The sequence below is a fragment of the Cucurbita maxima genome, unplaced genomic scaffold, assembly GCF_002738345.1.
Source record: "Cucurbita maxima cultivar Rimu unplaced genomic scaffold, Cmax_1.0 Cma_Scf00025, whole genome shotgun sequence".
Lineage (NCBI taxonomy): Eukaryota > Viridiplantae > Streptophyta > Magnoliopsida > Cucurbitales > Cucurbitaceae > Cucurbita > Cucurbita maxima.
Genome location: NW_019272041.1, coordinates 2,892,763 through 2,914,547, shown reverse-complemented (window position 1 = coordinate 2,914,547; position 21,785 = coordinate 2,892,763). Strand labels below are relative to the sequence as shown.

The 21,785-nt window shown below is 35.5% G+C and overlaps 4 protein-coding genes across 5 annotated transcripts; 3 read left to right on the top strand and 1 right to left on the bottom strand.

Annotated features, from left to right (window-relative positions):
- Nucleotides 1-217: 217 nt before the first annotated feature.
- On the bottom strand, nucleotides 218-2,194 carry LOC111498664. The gene is made up of 3 exons (XM_023149993.1): nucleotides 1,399-2,194; nucleotides 1,116-1,287; nucleotides 218-802 (listed from the first exon to the last, which is right to left on the bottom strand). Exons 1-3 carry the CDS (start codon nucleotides 2,173-2,175, stop codon nucleotides 357-359), a joined length of 1,395 nt encoding a protein of 464 aa, XP_023005761.1. The 5' UTR covers nucleotides 2,176-2,194; the 3' UTR covers nucleotides 218-356.
- Nucleotides 2,195-4,074: 1,880 nt separating this feature from the next.
- LOC111498767 (kinesin-like protein KIN-5C) lies at nucleotides 4,075-10,852 on the top strand. The gene is made up of 23 exons (XM_023150133.1): nucleotides 4,075-4,304; nucleotides 4,432-4,561; nucleotides 4,779-4,937; nucleotides 5,024-5,373; nucleotides 5,483-5,621; nucleotides 5,707-5,804; nucleotides 5,901-6,057; nucleotides 6,294-6,363; nucleotides 6,470-6,546; nucleotides 6,832-6,885; nucleotides 6,962-7,042; nucleotides 7,118-7,229; nucleotides 7,312-7,398; nucleotides 7,487-7,662; nucleotides 7,759-7,920; nucleotides 8,070-8,177; nucleotides 8,407-8,565; nucleotides 8,638-8,721; nucleotides 8,813-9,018; nucleotides 9,101-9,202; nucleotides 9,543-9,652; nucleotides 9,745-9,896; nucleotides 10,322-10,852. The coding sequence occupies exons 1-23, from the start codon at nucleotides 4,246-4,248 to the stop codon at nucleotides 10,529-10,531; spliced, it is 3,042 nt and encodes a 1,013-aa protein (XP_023005901.1). The 5' UTR covers nucleotides 4,075-4,245; the 3' UTR covers nucleotides 10,532-10,852.
- Nucleotides 10,853-11,616: 764 nt separating this feature from the next.
- On the top strand, nucleotides 11,617-13,765 carry LOC111498794 (pentatricopeptide repeat-containing protein At2g03880, mitochondrial-like). 2 transcript variants are annotated; one of them, XM_023150168.1, is made up of 2 exons: nucleotides 11,687-11,772; nucleotides 11,880-13,765. In XM_023150168.1, the coding sequence occupies exon 2, from the start codon at nucleotides 12,019-12,021 to the stop codon at nucleotides 13,561-13,563; it is 1,545 nt and encodes a 514-aa protein (XP_023005936.1). In that variant the 5' UTR covers nucleotides 11,687-11,772; nucleotides 11,880-12,018; the 3' UTR covers nucleotides 13,564-13,765. The 2 variants fall into 2 exon arrangements, with proteins under 2 accessions (XP_023005935.1, XP_023005936.1); XM_023150167.1 differs by having other exon boundaries at nucleotides 11,617-13,765.
- A 3,352-nt stretch (nucleotides 13,766-17,117) lies between these two features.
- LOC111498679 (beta-fructofuranosidase, insoluble isoenzyme 1-like) lies at nucleotides 17,118-21,777 on the top strand. Its single transcript, XM_023150016.1, has 7 exons — nucleotides 17,118-17,385; nucleotides 19,015-19,023; nucleotides 19,886-20,742; nucleotides 20,822-20,980; nucleotides 21,047-21,285; nucleotides 21,371-21,464; nucleotides 21,553-21,777. The coding sequence occupies exons 1-7, from the start codon at nucleotides 17,184-17,186 to the stop codon at nucleotides 21,730-21,732; spliced, it is 1,740 nt and encodes a 579-aa protein (XP_023005784.1). The 5' UTR covers nucleotides 17,118-17,183; the 3' UTR covers nucleotides 21,733-21,777.
- Nucleotides 21,778-21,785: the final 8 nt, after the last annotated feature.

Genomic DNA, 21,785 nt, shown 5'->3' with positions numbered 1-21,785 from the left:
TTAAAAGCCTTCACTTTTACTTGGGACTTAAAAAAAAATTATAAATATACTAATTTAGTTCAGGCGAACTACAGACTCCCAAAAAGGGACCGAGACCTACCAAGTTGGGGTTGAAACGCTTAGACGGCGACCTTGACGGTTAAAAAAGTACGACTGCAACATGTGGTGGGGCTAATTTTCTACTCTCGTGACTATAATTATTAACTTATCCTATTGAATCGAACATGATTCTCTATTCTCGAGAGGAGTGAAAGAAATTTAACCTAGAACGAGAACAGTATTCTTAGTTTTTTTTTTTTTAATTTAAAAAAAATGCACGGATGAAATGCAAAAACAAAACGGAAGCAAACCATTATTCATTCTTTAAGGAGAAGAGACCTTTTCATGTTCTCAACCAAAGCTTCCATTTGCTCCCTAGAGTGCAATGGAGCTGGATAAACACACACACAGTCCAGCTGCCCATCTCGGATTGTGTCGAACACGGCGATGGAGGGGCCGATTCCATGGATGGAGGCGCATCCCATGTAGTCATTAACACCGATCTCCTCCTGCATTCTACCCGAGTTGTCGATCACCGTGTCCTCAAACACCGTCATCAACGACGTCCTCATCGCCCCCGACGAAGTGAGACTTGGATTCTCGATGGCTCGACATAACAAAAAGTTCAGGTCCGACATGTCGGTGAAGTGCTTGTTTGAGTTCTTGGAAGCCTCCAATGTCGATGAGATTTTCCCTGCAAGCTCCCACAGGTCTTCTCCTCCTCTTACTGTGTAGGAGTTCAGAATGGCAGCATGGTAAAACCCTGAAAGTTCCAAGGGTGTTTTAGTCTTTTTGTTATAATTTTTGAAAAATAGTTTAAACCAAGTCATGTTCTAATATTATAATAATTTTTCCAAACATATACAAAACTACTAAAAAAGGGAAATGCGTTAATAAATAGACCTTTTAATAATTAAACATAGATTCAATTAGTCATTAATACCCCTATGCACCGAGATATCCCAAACAGGGCAAGGAATACCCAACCCCAAGCCATGCTTCTTCAAAAACATATGAACATGGAAATAAATATTTGAAAATTAGGGTTTTATTTAAGAAGCCAAAATAAAATGTACCGAAATGGTGGGTTGACAGTGGTGGCTCCAGAAACCGCCGGCAATCTATAAGCGTTATCACTCCGTACTTCCGTTGATGGCGGTGGATGCTGTGCCCACCGGAGCTGTGAGCCGCCACCAACCCCGCCGCCACCATTGCCGAACTCAATTTTATACCTCTCCTCTTGCACTCCTATCAAAATACTAGTTTATTAAATTATATTTTATATAATCGTAATCAATTATATATATATTTTGCAATTTTTTTATCACACTTGGGTTTCTCATTCTTTACAATACTCACATAGAGAATCTTCTGGGTTTGGTTGTGGTTCATCTGAAGCCTCGCCACCTGGGATCGTCTGGGAGATTTAGCGTCTTTAAATTTAAGATTCGTTAATCTCAACGAGTTCATAGAGTAGCTGATCATATCCAATCCTCGAGTCAACAATGGCTTCTTCGCCAACTTTCTAGGAACAAGGTTCTCCATTCCCAACTCCATTTCCTCTTTTTTATCTCTGCCGCCTCCGTCGTTCATTAGATCGAGTAGCTCCTTCAGAAGCGACACTGCCGTGGTCCGGTCACACGCCGCAACATGTAGTCGGAACACAGCGACCCATTTGCTGGAGCCTACCTCGTACAATGTAACGAAGAACATGTCCGCCGCCGCGTCGGAGTGGTGAAGATTACACCAGGCGGTGTTCTCGTTGAGTTCGTGTTCGAGGAGAATCTGGAGAGGAGAAATGGAAATGGCGTGATGGTGATTATTGTTGAGAAGGGTGTTTTGGCCATTTATAATTTTGGAAGTTTCTGGAGCTTTAAACGTATTGACCTGGACGGAAGGAGTTGGAGAAGTGACGAAGGAAACAGTGGACGAAATTGGGCTGAATTGGAGTTTAGATTTGAGGACAGGATGGGCATTCTGAAGTTTGTTGAGGGCATTTTGGAGAAGTTGGAGATTTGGAGGAGCGGTGGAGGAAGATAGAGCTAGCACCGCTGTGCCGGTGCCGCCTGGGACAGCGCGGCACCAGGCGGTTTCGGTGCCGGTGGCAACTCGTCGGCGGCTTCTGGAATCTTCCATGTGGATAAATCAGCCGGAAAATTTGAGGAGATGCGGCCTTGGGATTGTGCTTGGAAATTTATAGAAGGTTATGAAAGCTCTCTGTCTCTCCCTTTTTTGGTATGAATATTAATGGTGGTTGAGGAGGCTGGTAGATAAATTATTTAAGAAATAATTTTATAATAATAGGGTAATAAATTTAATTTTTAGATTTTAGAATAAACAAAATAAAAAATAATTATAGAATTTAAATCACTTATAATCTTAAATTATAAGCTAAATTTTAAATTTTATTTTTATGTAGTATTTAATTATCGGCTGTATTTTTCAATTTTTCGAGACGAACGCTGGTGCTATGGCAGGTCTCCTTGCCATTGTGCGGTAATGGTGGAGGCTGTTGGATGATGAAAGTCCCACATCGGCTAATTTAGGGAATGATCATGAGCTTATAAGTGAGGAATACTAACTCTATTGGTATGAGGCCTTTTGGGAAGGCCAAAGCAAAGCCATGAGAGCTTATGCTCAAAGTGGACAATATCATACCATTGTGGAGAGTCGTGTTCCTCTAACAGAGGCCGACGTCCTAATTTTCGACCGAACCTATTTGACGTGATACCAACAACGATTCAAAATTGAAAAGAAAGTACAATGTATTAAATGAGTTTGCAAGAGTATTGAATGAGTTGAACAAACTGGATATATATAATTGTTTATGGTTTGTGTTTGATAGATTAAGTTGATCGAATTATCGGATCATACGAACACTCTTATTTTTATAATAATTTACCAGTTGGATCTAAAAATTGGAGAATTTTGTAATTAAAACATAAAGTATAATATTGAATAAATATAAATAAATTGATTTTAGGCACATTATAATATATTTTTTAAACCCACCGAACCCTATTGAATGGCATATTTCAAGTATGGTCCCTATTTTGCTAATAAATATATCCAAACGTGAATTGTGTTTTTGCAATCGTTTACATAATCGAATTTGTCACGCAACTTTAATTGGACGTAAAAGGCACGTATCTTTTATCTCTGTTGAACTACACGTGTCAGTTAGGAATATCCTCCACGTGGTATTAATTATTTCGCAAATAATACCCCTTACACAATGAAGTGGCTCAATGATGCCTGCACAGGCAAATAATTATTATTGGTTGAAATGAAGGGCTTATAAGTAATATCCATTTTGAGAATTTTGCCTTTCTGGCAACTGTAAGAATACTGCTAGTAAATATGCAATAAATTTACAATTCAATTCTAGACAACTTTTTATTTTTATTTATTTTTAAGTTAGTTAATAAAAAACCGTATCATTGTAAATTTAAAAGTTATGAAAATTCTAGTTCAGGTATTAAAAATATTAAATAAATTGTTTTAACTTTTAATTTTAATTTCACGTCTTATAAACATTTAAAATATTTACGATTTTTTTAATTTGTGAATTTATTTAACATAAAATAAAATATTGTAGATTGAGTTTTAAAAAATTATTATTAACAGAAAATTTTATAACTTTATTTTATATTTTAAAAGTTTAATTTTGAAAATGAGGATCTAAAGTGATATTTTTAACCTAAAAAATATTAATTAGATGAATATAAAATATGATTAAAATTCGGGCTGAAGCCGGTAGAATTGAGGAAAGCCCAAGATATTATTATATTGGGCTTGGTTTAAGAATATGGGCCTCCTAATATAAAGGCCCATACCTGAATTTGCCATTTACACAAAAGCCCAGGGGTAAAACGAACATTAACTCAAATATATAGGGATGTTTCTGTCAAATAAAAAACAGCGAAGTTAGAACATGATCTGGACCGTCGATCAACATTCCTCAATGTCTATCCGTCGATCTATTAGACGGTAGACACATACCAAGCGGCTTTCCAAAATTCAAATTCTTCTCTTCAATCCCGCCTGTTCTTATTTTGGAGCGTCACAGAGAGAAAGAGAGAGAAGGCGCCATTAGAGAGAGAGGGAACTGAAGAAGAATCAGAGCAGATCTGGTTCTTGAAGGTGAAGAACTTCTCTGCTTTATTCCTGTTCATTGTTTCTCTCTTCCTCGCTGACTATTGAACGATGTCCGGCCGTCACGAGAAGGAGAAGGGCGTCAATGTTCAGGTTCTTCTTCGTTGCAGGTATTGGAAATGATTCTTGCTAGATTCTAGTTTTGGATTTTGCTTATCTTCTCTGATGATTTAGTTGAATAACTTTTGAGACTGTTATATCGATCTTATTTGTTGGCTTCCCCTTATCTGTTTGCAGGCCTTTTAGCGAGGAAGAGTTGCGAAGTAATGCACCGCAGGTTGTTACTTGTAATGATTATTCTAGGGAAGTGACTGTGTCTCAAAATGTTGCTGGGAAGCATTTTGACAGAGTTTTCACTTTCGATAAGGTACTCATTTCCAAAGTACTGATATTTTGCTTAGGTTTTTTTTATACCTTCAATCCAGTAGGAAAATAAACTTCGTTGTTGGATGTTCGTTCTTCATATCTATTTGAATATCTCGTCTCCTGTTCTGTTTGTAGGAGCTTTAATTTGATTTGGCTTGTAGGCGGTGCGAATCTTAATCTTATATCAACGTATGGTTCTTGCTTGTTGGTTGTCTCAGGTTTTCGGTCCATCAGCTAAGCAGAGAGACCTTTACGAGCAAGCAGTAGTTCCAATAGTAAATGAAGTTTTAGAAGGCTTTAATTGTACAATTTTTGCATATGGACAAACTGGTACAGGGAAAACGTACACAATGGAAGGGGAATGTAAAAGATCGAAGGTACGTTATTTAGCCACCTGATATTGGTGCCTGTGATGCTCATTTTGGTAGATTCTGTTTATTAATTTGGTTTCGCAATATACCAGAGTGGTCCAAATGGAGCTTTGCCTCCAGAAGCAGGAGTTATACCCAGAACCGTGAAGCAGATTTTTGATACTCTAGAGAGCCAGAACGCTGAGTACAGCGTGAAGGTCACTTTCTTAGAGCTCTACAATGAGGAGATTACCGATTTGCTTGCTCCAGAGGAGATTACGAAAGTTGCTTTGGAGGAGAAGCAGAAAAAGCAATTACCCTTGATGGAGGACGGCAAAGGGGGTGTTCTTGTGAGAGGTCTTGAGGAGGAAATTGTCACTAGTGCCAGTGAAATTTTTAGCTTACTCGAAAGAGGATCAGCAAAACGTCGCACTGCAGAGACATTGTTGAATAAGCAATCCAGGTATTATCACAGGATATTTATAGGCTTTTAAGTTTCTATTATCTTGACATCGTTTTTGTATTTGCCAGATTCCATAGTTTCAAATTGATAATGTTCTTTGGCATTTCAGTCGATCGCATTCTCTCTTTTCAATAACAATTCACATTAAGGAAGCAACACCAGAAGGTGAAGAACTGATCAAGTGTGGCAAGCTAAATTTGGTTGATCTGGCTGGATCAGAAAACATATCTCGTTCTGGTGCCCGAGAGGTAGCATAAGTTTCAATCATTTGCCTTGTTGTCAATCTGAAGATGATATTCGTTGTGCTCCTAATTCTTAGTTATGATAATACAGGGTCGTGCAAGAGAAGCTGGGGAGATCAATAAAAGCTTATTAACATTGGGGCGAGTTATCAATGCTCTAGTGGAGCATCTTGGGCATATCCCATATAGGTCAGCTGCTACCATTAGTGCTTTGACAAGCTCTTAGGATATTCCATCTCCCTTTCATTCCTCATTCTAATAGCTTCCTACTTGCTTGAACTTCAGGGATAGCAAGCTTACACGGTTACTCCGCGATTCACTTGGTGGAAGAACCAAGACTTGCATCATTGCCACAGTTTCTCCAGCTGTTCACTGTCTTGAGGAAACCTTGAGTACGTTAGACTACGCACACAGGGCCAAGAATATTAAGAATAAACCAGAGGTTTGTTTATCATTTCAATAAGCAACCATCATGTATTTATGGCCTCTTTGATTTTCTATTTATCATAACCTAGGTGTGCCGTGGATTGTTAAATGCTTGTCCAGGAAAATTCTCCTGATTTTTCTTGAAACTTTTTAGCTTTAAGCTTAGTGCGTTAATTTACTTCTGGAGAGTTGCAATAGATTTACTTTTTGCAAGTTTTGATTTTTTGCTTCCTTGTCGCGTCACTTTTTTAGGTAAATCAAAAAATGATGAAATCTACTCTTATCAAGGATCTCTATGGTGAAATTGACCGGTTGAAGGCAGGTGAGATGGTTTAGATATGCTTCCTGGTGTACATAATTAATTAGTTGAGTTTTATATGATCCTTAACTGGTAACTTAGTGAGTGAAACACTGCCATTCTTCCCCAGAGGTTTATGCTGCCCGTGAAAAGAATGGTGTCTATATCCCAAAGGAACGGTACCAACATGAGGAGAGTGAAAGAAAGGTTGGTCAACTTCAATTTTTTTCTTTTCAAAACATTTTCTTAATCATCTTTTTGATGTTTCTGAACTTGAGCTCTTCTTCTTATATTTCTGCATTATCACTATTAATTTTTTTGCTGTTAGAATGTTATTTGAATTTGAGCTAATCCAACTGCACTTGTTTGTATATCATCTTTCCTGTTTGGGGAAAGAGAATTTCTCAGAGTTCTGGGGAATCTTTCTTATATTTTTCGGATAGCATGAAAATCTCTAGAGGTCTTCTTTACAAGTATCTTTTTCTCTCCTAGGCAATGGCAGATCAAATCGAGCAAATGGGAATAACAATTGAAACTTATCAGAAGGTGACCCATTTTACTTGAACATAATATTGTCGTTGTTGTTTATACCCTTGTTACTAATTGTCAATGCTTTAAACAGCAACAAGAGGAATTACAGAACAAATATAATATTCAAGCAGTACAGTGCTCTAGTTTGAGCAAGAAACTTGATTCAACAGAGGTGAGCTTTTATCTTTTTGCTGTGAATTTTGATGTTAGCTCCCCAGGGGTCTAATTAGTCACTTGAACAATACAGAAAACTCTGTGTCAAACGCAAAAGTTGCTTGCAAGCACAGAGGAAGAGTTGCAGAAATGTCGATATTTACTGAAGGAAAAGGATTTTGTTATTTCTGAGCAGAGAAAAGCAGGTGATTATAATTGTATACTTATTGCATTTGGATACTTATTCCAATTTCGAGCCTAAGATGATAATTTGAACACGTAAAACAGAGAACGCTCTGGCTCATCAAGCATGCGTTCTACGCTCGGATCTTGAGAAAGCCCTTCAGGATAATGCTTCACTATTTATGAAAATTGGTAAGTTGGTGATGTAGTCTTCAGCTTCTGGTATCTTTTACTACTGCCAGAATTTGGCTTAATTTATTTTGCAATCTTTGTAATGTAGGTAGAGAGGACAAACTGAATACGGAGAATAGAGCAGTGGTGGATAATTATCAGATAGAGCTTACGCAGCAAGTTGGCTCTGTTTGCAATATGGTCTCAACATCCTTGTCTCGACAGAATGAACATCTTCAATGTGTTGAAAAGATATGTCATTCCTTTTTAGACAAACATGAAAAGGTATAATAAGGAAGTGCGAGTCCTGTAAGTTATGGTTTACAAATGGTACAGTAGTAGCAATCTTGACATTTTTTTTTATTGGGTCGTTGTTTTTAGGCAATAATGGACATGAAGAAAAAGTTATCTTCATCAAGAACATTATATATCTCTCATATTGAGGCATTGCAAAATGTGGTTCGTTTGCACAAAGCCAGCTCAAATGCCACTTTAGAAGATATTTCCTCTTTGGCATCTACAAGTGCAAAATCCATTGAAGAAGTACGTAGAAACACAATCATCATTATTTTAAATTCATTGTCAATTTTGCTTATGCGTGATCGGTATATTGCACTTTATGGTTGTCCTTTTTATATCAAACAGTTACAGTGTAGTAACTTGCATGGAAGTTGAAATCTCTTGCAATTTAGTTTTTGACAACAGAGGCTCGTGAAGCATCTATGATACTCGACAATCTTCAGGGTACTCTTTCAACTCAATCGAAAGAAATGGCTCTGTTTGCAAGGGAATTGCGACAAGTTAGTCCTTCTCTTAACTATTTCTTTTTTGCATAGATTCTGTCGTGTTTATTCAGTTTCACAGAATTTGCGTGTGAAAAATGGTTCTATAGTTTTGTGCGTGCTATATTTTTATTACTTCATTGATAGTTAAACCCTATTCAGCTGCATTTTCAATCGACTTAGTTTTATTGATTATGATATTAATTCCTCTCCTTGTATATTCTTTTATGGATTTCAATTCCAACAGAGGTTCCATGCTACTATTGATCAAACGAAGGATATTTCTGATTATATTGAAGAATTCCTCTTGAAGCTGACCGAAGAATCAAAGAGTCTGGGAAATCATGCGGCAGAAGCTGAAGTGATCCAGATGAAAAGCATTGCAGAATTCCAAAAAGTTTACGAGGTTTAGCATAGATTTGATTACCTGAACAGATCAACAAAGAAACGCATTTGACCTTTGCTTTCTGTTGTGCAGGAGCAATCAAGATCTGATACGGAGAAACTTATAGCTGATATGACCAATTTGGTATCTTGTCACATCCGTCGTCAAAAGGAACTGGTAAGTTAGTCATGTCCAAGAGACCGACTTATATGGTGAAATTTTGCTGTTGGGAAATAGATTTTCACTTGAAGTGTTTATGCAATAATAGGTGGACGCAAGGCTCGTTGGCCTTCAAGAAACTGCCAGTGCACACAAGACGTTTTTGGATGGATATATTTCCTCCATGGAAGGTATGGCTACAGATGCAAAGCGCAAATGGCAGGTTTTCGCAACACAAACTGAGAATGAGACAAGAGATAGCGCTGACTTTTCTGCTGCTAAACATTGTCGCATGGAGGCGCTTCTGCAGCAATGGCAAGTTTTTGTCTTCAATATGACTTAAGAAAATTTGTTGTGTCCTCGTCTAATTTTGTTTTCCTTCCTTTATCTGCTGCAGTATGAGCACCACTGATTCAGCTCTCAAGCAGTGGAATAGAACACAAGAGTCTTTGAATGAGATGGGTAGCAAACATGTTTCAGATGTGGTCTCAGCTGTGAGGTTGGTCAACGACTAAGACTGTTTGATTATGATTTAGTTTTTAGTTGTCTGTATCTAAGAAGTTTGTTTGGTTTTTGGTAAATTCTTTATTTTATGGGTTTTAGTGAAATTTTCAAAACATTCTTTTGAAAGTAGATAACATAAAAAGAAACTCATGAATGGAAGTAATGTTTACATGTTTAATTTTTAAAAGTAGAAAATCAAATTGTCATCGAACTTACTTCCATCCATGGAAGTAATATTTATGAGTTTAATTTTAAAAAATCAAGTCCTAAATTTCTGTTCAAGTGATTCTTAAGATGTTTTTTATCCATTGATATAATGGTTCATTTTGCTACAGAGGCGCTTGTGATAGTAATGAGCAACATGATGCCGAGATTACTTCTGAGCGTTCTGCAGCAGAACAAGACATGATGACGAGCATTGAAGATACTCTTCAGCATGTTGACGGTGAGCATAGTATAGTAGATTCTGACCGATTCTTGAAGTTCAATGCTATATTTCTTATGATATTAACGTCATGCTTGTGGATATTATTGTAGGCATTTCTGAACAAGAGCGTGGTTCTATGTCTGGTGTATTGGAGACTGTCAAAACTCATACAGAAACAATTGAAGCTTTCCGGAATGATCACTCTTGCCAAGTGTCTGCCATTGAAGAAAAGGCTAAAGAAACATTTCGGCAGCAATATATGGTGAGTTATTATTACATATTGAAAAGTATAAGGTAGATTTAATGAGAACTTGAATGAAAACGAACACGAACACGAACACGAACACTCCTACTCAGTGTTCTTTTTTTTTTTTTTTTTTCTCTTTTGTTCTCTTATTTTTCCACTTAACTTCATTGGTTTCTATCTTAATTTGCTGATAAACATTCACAGAAACCATCTTGTTTTCTCTTGATGAAGTTGAGATTCTGTTTTGTCATGAAAAAAATGTATATTTCTTCAAGATCCGTAGAGCTTTTAGCCCTTTAAAAACTTGCAAATTTCTCCTTTGATTTGTGCTCCTTTGTTTTTAGTGCATGCATGTAAGAGATCCAACACCGTGAGATTGTTCGACACATAGTTGGATTCTAGTAATTTCTCCTCTAACGACACCTTGTTTGAATGTTTAGGACTATGAGCCAACCGGTAGCACCCCAACAAGATGCGAACCAGACGTTCCGAGCAAGAGTACGATCGAGTTGCTCCGTGCCATGCCGATGGAAGCCCTTGTGGAGGAATTCCGGGAAAACAATTCCTGCGAATCATTGAGTAGTAATGGCAAGGAATTGAAACCATCACTTATACCGCGAGTGCCACTTTTAGAGCGCAATGTCGTCTAACACAAGCATCAATATCTGGTGGGAAGTTGAGTATTATTTGTATCTGTGTATTCCTATTGTAAACTGTTATTGTTGTTACCAGTGGAAAATTTACAGTGCCGAACCATGCAGAAAGAAAGATAATATACAGCAAAAAAAAAGTGTGGTTGGAGGGAGGGGGGGAGGGCTAAGAATGAATAATTCTCATCTTGAGATTTACTTTGGCGATGGGGCTGTTATTGGAACGAATGTATATTATTAAGCAAAAATATCCTCACATTTATATCTTTATTTCCACAAATACAAGATTGTAGTGTAGTGTTGGGCTGTTTTTTGCCCTAATTTTGTTCTCCCTCTACCCCCATATCTTACATTTGTTGTATTATGGACATTTATTCGTGGTGATTTTGTCAAATTTAGGATATATTTTATGTCTAATATATTAGTAAATTTGTAAATTTTTTTTTGAATATTTGAAGTATAAGTAATACAAAATTAAAAGTTTTATAAATTGAACCCTTGTCACTCTTCTTTGCAGCAGACATTGCTATTGTGGCACTTCTTCTCGTAAGTAAGTGAAGTCAATTTATATTTGTTTTGCCTAAGTGAATGAAGTCAATTTATATTTGTGTCGCTTACGTTGGATAACTTGTGCTCAAGCTGAGAGATTTTGAAACCAAAAGTGAGAGATTGAAAGTAATGCTATATGACATATAAACAAAAGTGAGCTTAATAACATATAACTTTTTTGGATAGTGAGAATTTGATAACTAGTTGTATTCTCGTATAATATATTTAGACGCGAGTGAAGAATGACAGACTTAGACGTAATTTTGTCGAACGATCATATAAAATTAGGGAGAGATTCACAACTAGTGACAGACTTAGACGTAATTTTGTCGAACGATCATACAAAATTAGGGATAGATTCACAACTAGTCAGAATTTATAATTAGATTCACAACCGAATAAATTTTATAATTCGACCAAAAATTAAAGTGCTAATTGTTAAGTGTATTTTTATCCACGTGGAATGGAAAGCGAAAAATTTCAGATTCTCGTATTGTATTTAAATCTTGTGACAGTAACGGCGAGACATTTCTGAAATTTAGTTAGCCGCAACAATTTCTCCAGTTAGCGCCATAACTCACATGCTTAAATCCAAAAGGCAAAACATTTTCATCAACCATGGAAAGCTTCGATTTTCCTCCGCTTCAGCAACGACTCCAGTGAAAGAAGCTTCTATTTCTTCGCAGTTCAATGTGAATAACCACTCAAATGAACCAAATTCCTCAACCCAAGAATCTCAATCTTCTTTCCTTCTCTATTTTCACCCCAAAAGATTTATAACTTTGCTTTTGAGTTGCAGAAATCTCTTTCAAATTAGGCAAGTCCATGGCCATATTGCTTCCAGTGGCGCATTTAGAAACCTCGCGATTGCTAACAAACTTCTCTTCTTATACGCCCAATATGGCGCCTTGGAGGATGCTCATGAACTGTTTGATGAAATGACTGAGAGAGACCCTTATAGCTGGAGTGTAATAGTTGGTGGGTATGCCAAAGTTAAAGATTTCTCCTCTTGTTTTTCGATGTTTAGGGAGCTTGTTCGTTGTGGGATGCCATTGGATAACTATACATTGCCAATTGTTATAAGGGCCTGCAGAGATCTGAAGGACCTGCAATTTGGTAGGGTTATTCATTGTGCCACTTCGAAATGTGGGCTGGATTTTGATCATTTTGTTTGTGCATCTCTTGTTGATATGTATGCTAGGTGTAAAGTGATCGAGGATGCCCGCCAACTGTTTGATAAAATGCCAAGGAGAGATCTTGTGACATGGACAGTGATGGTTGGTGCCTTGGCTGAATGCAGCAGTGCTGTTGAGTCATTGACTTTGTTTGATAGGATGAGGGTTGAAGGTATTGTCCCTGATAAAGTGGCGTTGGTGACTGTTGTTTATGCCTGTGCAAAGTTGGGTGCCATGAATAAGGCCAGGGCAATTCATGACTATATTAATGGAACCAGATTTTGTTTGGATGTAATCTTAGGGACTGCAATGATCGATATGTATGCGAAATGTGGGAGTGTTGATTTGGCAAGGGAGATTTTTGATCAGATGCAAATGAAGAATGTGATTACATGGAGTGCCATGATTGCAGCCTATGGATATCACGGACAAGGCGGGAAAGCGCTCAAGTTATTCCCAATGATGTTAAGCAGCGGAATATTGCCAAATCGGATCACGTTTGTCTCGTTGTTGTATGCTTGTAGTCATGCTGGTCTAATTGAAGAGGGCCAGAGATTTTTTGCCTCAATGTGGGACGAGTACGGTGTAAGACCAGATGTAAAACACTATACTTGCATGGTTGATCTCCTAGGTCGAGCTGGGAGGTTCGATGAGGCCTTGGGATTGATAGAAAGCATGACTGTAGAGAAAGATGAAGGACTATGGGGAGCATTGCTGGGGGCATGTCGGATTCACAGACGTTTAGATTTGGCGAAAAGGGTGGCAAGCTCTCTTCTTGAGCTACAGCCGCAGAACCCAGGGCATTATGTATTGCTTTCAAACATATATGCAAATGCTGGTAAGTGGGAAGATATGGCAAAAACAAGAGATTTGATGACCAAATGTGGACTAAAGAAGATCCCTGGATGGACGTGGATTGAGGTGGATGAAAAACTCTATCAATTCAGTGTTGGAGATAAAACACATCCGAGGTCGAGCGAGATCTATGTGATGCTGAAACGAGTCGACGAGAAGCTCGAGTTGGCTGGCTATGTCCCGGATACAAACTATGTGCTGCATGATGTTGATGAGGAAGTAAAGCAAGGACTTCTATATGCACATAGTGAAAAGTTGGCCATTGCGTTTGGCTTAATAGTCATACCTGGAGACACTCCTATAAGGATTACAAAGAATCTTAGAGTTTGTGGTGACTGCCATACATTTTGCAAGTTTGTATCGTCGATTGAACGGAGAACGATCATACTACGTGACGCTAACCGGTTTCACCACTTCAAGGAAGGGGGTTGCTCATGCAGAGACTATTGGTAATTGGTTGTTTCTACCTCGTCCAAGCTGAAGGTTAGTTCATTCTCTTGTTCTTTATTTGATTGTATTTCTGCCTTGAACATTAATTCATTAGGTTTATGTTATAGGATTATAAATCTAAGTCAGAAATCTGACCAACAGTTGGTTCCTTAAGATAATTCGTTCTTTCTACAATGTTAAGGAGTACTCGGGCAATTATCTTCTAGGATAAGATGAGTTGATTAATTAGGAGGAAGATCATGAATTTATAAGTAAGGAACACTATCCATTGGTATGAGCTCTTTTGTTAAAACCAAAAGTAAAGCCACGAGAGGTTATGCTCAAAGTGGACAATATCATACTATTGTAAAGGGTCGTGGTTCCTAACAAAATGGGCTCTCGAACCAAGTATATTTTTTCTTCTCCAAACCTTTTGGTTGGATAGTTTCTTTGAAGTGCTTCGTACACACAGTGGGATATCCAATCCTTTCATCTATGGATAGAATTTTGTCCATCATTTCGTTGAAAACGGTCCAAATGGTTTCAACTAGTTAAAGATAGTATTGAAACTATTTGAAAGTGGGTATATATTTGAAGAAGTGGAATCCTATCATGTTTTTAGAAGGCAAGTTTGGAGTGCGTTAGCCATTGTATTTTGTATATCAATATTATCTCACTCATTTTTATACTAGAATGGCATGTGGTAATGGACATGTATTATCGAGGCCATGTATTGGAGTTAGGCATGTGGCTCATTGTAAATGGAACCAAGATGCCACTAGCTTTATAGTCTTCACCAAAAGTGGTTATGGAAAGAGCAGAATGGGCAACTTGAAAAGAAGGAATATAGGTGGGTGATGGCCATAGGTGGGCAACCCAGGCCTCCCTTTTACTCTGCCCAATTCCCACTTTTCACATTCTTGTTTCCCTCTTTTCTTCTTCACAAACCTTCCCATTTTGCCATCCTAATGCTGGAATCTCCCTTTTCTTTCTAGTGCTTATAAACAAATCTACCACCATTTCCACACCTACTTCCCTCACCCAATCCTCTACTTTTGTCTTTAGGTCGTGGGATCACATTAAGCTTTCCGTATGCAAAATTCGGAAATTTGACATCGACCCTCCTTTCTTTCGCGTGCACATACAAAATGAGTTTTTTAAGTATTCAGAAACGTAAATGTTGTGTGAACCTAAACTTCTAGGCTATGACTAAACAAATCTCGAAGGAGAATAGGGTATTAAGAAAAAAGAATTTCCTGAGGATCTTCTTCGATAGGACGGTCTGGCACTCCACGTGGTTATATTCGTAAATTTAAAGAGTAAGATAAAATGAACAATTTCTTAATTTGGTGGAAAACCCGCTCCCGCTTCTTATATTTTTACCTCTGGTCCTGCTCTTTTATTGTGTATCAAATCATCTAATTGAACTTGACAACATATTACGATTTGAATATGTGTCTCCATCATTAATTTTTCGTTAATCATAGCAAAATAATTTGGAGTAGTTTTGAAATTGGAAACCTAACCTAATATTTATGTATAGCTTCTAAGACTAACATAGCTGGACCTAGTAGATATGAGTCTACTACTTGTGAAATGAATAACATGTGCATCAATTTTACTTGTGACGTTTAAGTATGTCAATATTATATTTTTATTTTATTTCAATTCATTTACAAGAAAATAAAATATAATTTAACCATCTTAACTAAATTGGTAAAGTTTAGAGTCCAAAATATTTTTTTTTAATTTAATTAAATATAAAATATAAAGTACCATGTCAAAAAAAAAAAAAAAAAAAGCCAGGATGTCAGGAGCATGAGGATGTGGCAGGGCATGGAGAGGGGACTTATATTATTAATTAATATTATTATTATTTTGAGTAATGAAAAGGGGATTATAAATTAGAACAAAGTTGAGAGAATCTCATAGGAGAATCTTACAAGAACAAAAATAGTGACATGATAAATAAGATTATATATTAAAAGAACATTAATATATATACTTTATTTTAAAAGTTTCAAATAATTTTTTTATATTTTTAATTCTAAACCTAATGTGTCCTCCTCTGACATTTTCACTTTTAACCCCAACCTAGTACTTACTACATTATTTAAATTAATTAATTAATTATGAGGCTAAGTTGATTGGGGTTGGTTTAAGACCTTTTGTAGTTTATGCATTAAATTGATTTAGTCCATTAATAGACTTATTTGACACAAATTCAAAGATTTCAGTGTTCATATGACTCGAACAACATGTATTAACTAATCGTAATTTTTTTGGTTCGAGTTAGGTTGAATTTTTTAAAAATAAAAAATTTAATTTAATTACTTTAAAAATATGGTTTAATAAATGTGAGTAATTGTGTCTGTGAGTTGTGAATATTTAATATTTGAGTTTTATGAATTTTAATTATTAACCAGATATTTATTTAGAATAATTATTAAAAAAAAAACATCAACCGTGTAGTTTTAGAGCAGTCTTTTAAACTGTTAATTTTTTTATTCTTAAAAAATGCTAAATTGATTCTATATTCCAATTAAGAAAAAAATTTGATGAATAATTTATAAAAAATTAGTCAACCTTTTTATTTAAAATCATTCTTAGATGGCAACATGATTAAAATTAAATAATAATAATAACACGATAATAAAATGCAAGAGAAAATAAATTATAGAAAAAAAAATCTTAATGGTTTTGTTGTTTAATAAATTAAATCATTCCTTTGTTCATCCATAATTATTTTTTCATTTGTATTTATTGCAAATCACATTTGTATTTTCCTAAAAAATGTTTCATAATCATATTTGTATTTCCCTAAAAAAATGTTTCACATTTTAATACAAAATTTTAAATTTTAATTCTATCCTTATCTCCTCGGATAAGAATAATTTTTTGTTTCTATTTTTTATGATACTATTCAAATCACTTATTTTTTAAAACCATTAATTTATGATAAAACATATGTTAAATATTTATATAAAAATATTTAAAATAATATGTTTACTTAGGATTAATAGTTTGAAATGAGTTATGATCTTATTTAAATTAGTTTTAGGTTCAAATAAATAAAAGTTTTATAGAGTAAATTGATTTATAATTTAAGTTAAACTTAATCGACTTGTTAATTTTAAATTATTTTATTTTTACTTAATTTTGTAATTTTTTATTGTTATTTATCCTTCCTACTCTTTCTAATAAGTTTTGACTATTTGAAAGATTATTTTTCAAATAGATAATAAAAATGAGATGTAAAATTTAATTAATTTTTCAAAGATAATTTTCACCGTAATTGTTTTTTTTTTTTTTTTTTTTTTNTTTTTTTTTTTTTTTTTTTTTTTTTTTTTTTTTTTGTTGTTTTGACGAACAGATGTCTTGAAGACAAAACACCATCAATTTGTTCCCCATCTTTATGTGAATTAGTGGAAGATTACATTAATAAATTTATCCTCTTTTTTTTTAAAAAAAATAACTTTAAAAAAAGAAAAAGAAAAAGAAAAAGAAAAGAAAAGAAAAAATTATCCTCTCTCTCTATCTCTACAAATTCTCTCTCTATAAATAACCATCGAAACTCCTGCTTAGGTGTTCAAACTTCAAACTCCTCACCAGAGGAATTTCAGCGTTAGGTTTTAAGTTCCTCAATGAATTTCTTCAGTAAAATCCTCTCTCTTCTTCTCGGATTCGCCTTGTTTTCTCCGTTCATCAACAATGGTGTCGTCTTCGTCCACGCTCTTCCCAAATTCTATCCCGAATTACAGTCTCTTAACAGAGCCGACGACGCCGTGATCAAACCGCTCCATCGAACTCGTTTCCACTTCCAGCCTCGCCGCCACTGGATCAACGGTTCGTTATTCTTCCATAATTTCACTCTGTTTCGCTTTAATCTCTGTTCTGCGGATGTTTTGATTTGATTCGATTCGATTTGTTTTGATGAATCGTGACCGACTTGGTTCATGCGTCTGTGACTGTGAGTTCTGACTTTCGTAAATCGTTTTGGTAATCGATAACTTTCATGATTCGAGTGCTGCGGACTTGGATTCGCATTATCTCATTCCGTTACCGTTTTCATTTTCATTTTCATTTTTATTTTTTTATAATCGAAGATAATGTATATTTCTTTTTGCTCTCTTGCCGTCTGATTGGTAGTTGCTTCTAGAGAGTCTACCAATTCTAACCGTCTGATCAGTTTTTTTTTCCTACTTTTGGTATCCTTATCATCATTTTTTTTTTTATATATATATATATAACTCTAGAGATTACCGCTTCGAACTCATCTGGACTGGAAATTGAAGATGGAAAATATATTTCAAGATTAGTATTATTATTATTATCATCGAAAAGAAATTCTAACTATGAATAATTTTTTTCTTATAAAGATAAAGATTGAAGTAAGAGTCGAGGACAGAGGTTTCCTTGTCTCTATGCACATCTCGTACTTAAAATTTAAGGATTTTTTTTTATTTTTTGAGTGGTTAAATGTACACTATAATTCTTTATAAACACTTTTAGACGACTTAAGAAAAACCGAACATATTCTAGAGTAAAAACTGAACTCTTGAGTATATGAACACTTTGAACACTTTGACATGGTGATATTGTGACATAGGATACACGTGAGCACTTTATTTTTTCTAAAAATATGTTAATGGTGGGACCCACAAACTCACTATGTTATTGGGTGTGCCATATTAAAATGTATTTTTATTACATGGCATTCAAGGAGTGGAGTGGGGAATATTTTACCCTTCAATTTTAATTTTATACTTTCTAGAGACTATTTTTTAAATTTAGGAAAAATATAAAAATTATATATATATTTATTTATTTATTTATTTATTAGAAGACCAAATAGTTTTTTTTAGTGAGCTGAAGTGATTATAATATTATATCTAAAAAGTAAAGGTATGGAGGTAAAATAATATAGTATTATGGTTATGGATGATGCTATTTTTTATTAGGTCAATTTGATGAGTTTTCTTAAAAATATCGAAACTTGTATTAAAAACTGGACTTCTACAAGTGGCTGGGAATCTCTAATAATAATAATAATAATAATATATATATATATATAACTAAAGTGGAGATTTGGTCTTCCTTTTTGTAGAAAAAGCTTATTGGGTCAAAATTATTTAATTTTGGTATGCAAATGTTTACAATAACCCTATTTTGTATGTAGGGGTCAGGTGGGTTTCCAAATCATACAAATGCTTGTTATTCGTGCTCATTGTTTAAATTTATTATATAATTTTTTATAATACGATATTGTCTACTTTAAATATAATAAACTCTCGTATCTTTACTTTTGGAGATAAAAATTATAATTTTCTACTTTAAGACTTCTAGTTATAAAGTTTTTGGCAATATGTTAAGATTTAGATGGTTTGTGTGTTTTTGGGTAACTAATATGATTTGGTTGTGGTTCGTATATGTGCGGTGGTGCTCAAATCCTGTCAACAACTTAACCAAATGCAGACCCAAATGGTAAGTCATTGCAACACTCCTAACCTTATTTTATTTACTTTTAAACAACCATAATAATAATAATAAAAGAAACTTGTTTCTTCGTAATGTTTTTTTTTTTTTTTTGAAAGTTTGATGATATTTAAAAAAAAAAATGTGGTATGAGGTATTTTTTAGCTTTTAAAATAAATTTAAGAATTTTTTTAGTAGTTTTTTTGAAAAAAAAAATTGAGAATATTAAAAATAAAAAATTAAAATTTCACGGAAATTTGTAAAAATATTTATATACGGTTTAATAATATTTTTATTAATTTAACTGGAAAAGTAAGCTTTTAGTTTTGCCTATCCTATTTAAAATTTAGAAAATCAAGAAAGTAAAACATCTGTCATTGGTTGAGAGTCGAGCAGTCTTATAAAAATACCATGTTGACTCTACGTTAACAAAAATAATCTTGATTTTTCAAAACTTTCATTAATACCCTTAAAAAATTTAAAAATATTTTCGAACTTTTTTAAAAGCTTCATTAATGTAATCTTACCACAAATATCTCGTTTCAAAATTACTATTAAACTTTTCTAATTAAGATTAAAATGTGTCATTTTTGTCCATATATGATTGTAAGACTTTTTTTTTTTTTTTTTAGCTAATATTTTTTAAATATAGTATTTTTTAAATGAAAAGTGTTAATAAAACTTTTTGAAAATTTAAGGATCCTAAACAAACCACTAATAATTTTTATCAAAAAAAAATTTAAAAAGTTATTTTTGAGACCAAATAAAATTTGTTAAGAGTATATTTATGAATTTAGCCATAAAAAAATAAAGAAATTAATGCTGGTATGAATTACTGTTTTGACCAAGCGTATTGTGAACGATGAAACAGGCCCAATGTACTTCAATGGAATTTATCACCTCTTCTACCAGTACAACCCCAAAGGCGCAATTTGGGGCAACATAGTTTGGGCTCATTCGGTGTCCAGAGACCTGGTCAATTGGAAGGCACTTAAACACGCCATTTACCCTTCCAAGCCCTTCGACATCAATGGCTGTTGGTCCGGCTCCGCCACTGTCCTCCCGGGCAACAAGCCCGTCATTCTATACACCGGAATCGACCCCCAAAACCGCCAGGTTCAAAACTACGCCATTCCGGCCAACCTCTCCGACCCCTATCTCACCGACTGGATCAAACCCGACGACAACCCGATCGTCGACCCGGATTCGGGAGTCAACGCCAGCGCCTTCCGGGACCCAACGACGGCATGGCTGAGCGACAGCGGACACTGGAAAACCATCATCGGTAGCAAGAGACGGAAGAGGGGAGTGGCGTATTTATACAGAAGTAGGGATTTCGTGAAATGGACAAAGGCGAAACACCCTTTACACTCTGCCCCTAATACAGGCATGTGGGAGTGCCCTGATTTCTTCCCGGTTCCTCTGTCGGGCAATCAGGGATTGGACGTGTCGGTGACGGGGAATTTGGTTAAACATGTGCTTAAGGTGAGTTTGGATGTTACTAGATATGAGTATTACACGGTGGGGAAGTATTATCATGAGCGGGATAGGTATGTTCCTGATAATACTTCGGTGGACGGATGGAATGGGCTGAGATATGACTATGGGAATTTCTACGCCTCAAAGACGTTTTATGATCCGGCGAAGAAGAGGAGGGTTTTGTGGGGTTGGGCTAATGAATCTGATAGTGCTGTGGATGATGTTTCTAAAGGATGGGCTGGAATTCAGGTCTGTTTTTCCCTCGTTAATGCTGACAGCGCTGTGGATGATGTTTCCCGTGACCTTTGATTGATTGTTGTTTTTGCAGGCAATTCCAAGGACGGTGTGGTTGGATCCTAATAGGAAGCAACTTTTGCAATGGCCTGTTGAGGAGCTGAATAGGCTGAGAGGGAAGCAGGTTAAGTTAAGTCATCAGAAGCTGTACAAGGAACAACACGTTGAGGTTAAAGGAATCACTGCTGCCCAGGTTTGTCGGACTTCAATGGTGTTATGATTTTGTATGGAGTTTGTTTCTTAACATATATTTGTACAGGCTGATGTTGAAGTTACGTTCAGCTTTTCAAGCTTGGATAAAGCTGAGCCGTTTGATCCAAGCTGGGTGGATGCACAAGCGGTGTGTGGTAAACTGGGCTCAAAGGTCCAAGGTGGAGTTGGGCCGTTTGGGCTTCTGACACTGGCATCAGAAAACCTCGAGGAATTCACTCCTGTGTTCTTCAGGATTTTCAAGGCCCATCACAATCACGTGGTGCTTCTGTGCTCTGATGCATCAAGGTTCAGTTTCTTTCATCTCAAAACCAAAATCTCTCATCTTATGAAACAAAATAGTTTATCTTTGTGTCTCTGTTTTGTGGTGTAGCTCGTCTTTGAAGAAGGAAGGATTGTACAAGCCATCATTTGCAGGGTTCGTGGACATCGACTTATCGAGTAAAAAGCTGCCATTGAGAACTCTGGTATGATAAAATGATAGGCAAATGTAAAGTATAAAATGAAAAGTATATAGTAGTAATGATATGATATGGAATGTTTGTTGATATATAGATTGATCACTCGGTGGTGGAGAGCTTCGGAGGGGGTGGAAAAATATGCATAACTTCAAGAGTATATCCAACTAAGGCAGTATTTGGAGATGCACATTTGTATGTGTTCAACAATGGGACTGAGGCCATCACAGTGGACTATCTAAGTGCTTGGAGTATGACAAGTGCTACGGTGAATTAAGTCTTTTTAAGTTAGATAACTTAGAATGTTTTTTTTTTTTTTTTTTTTTTTTT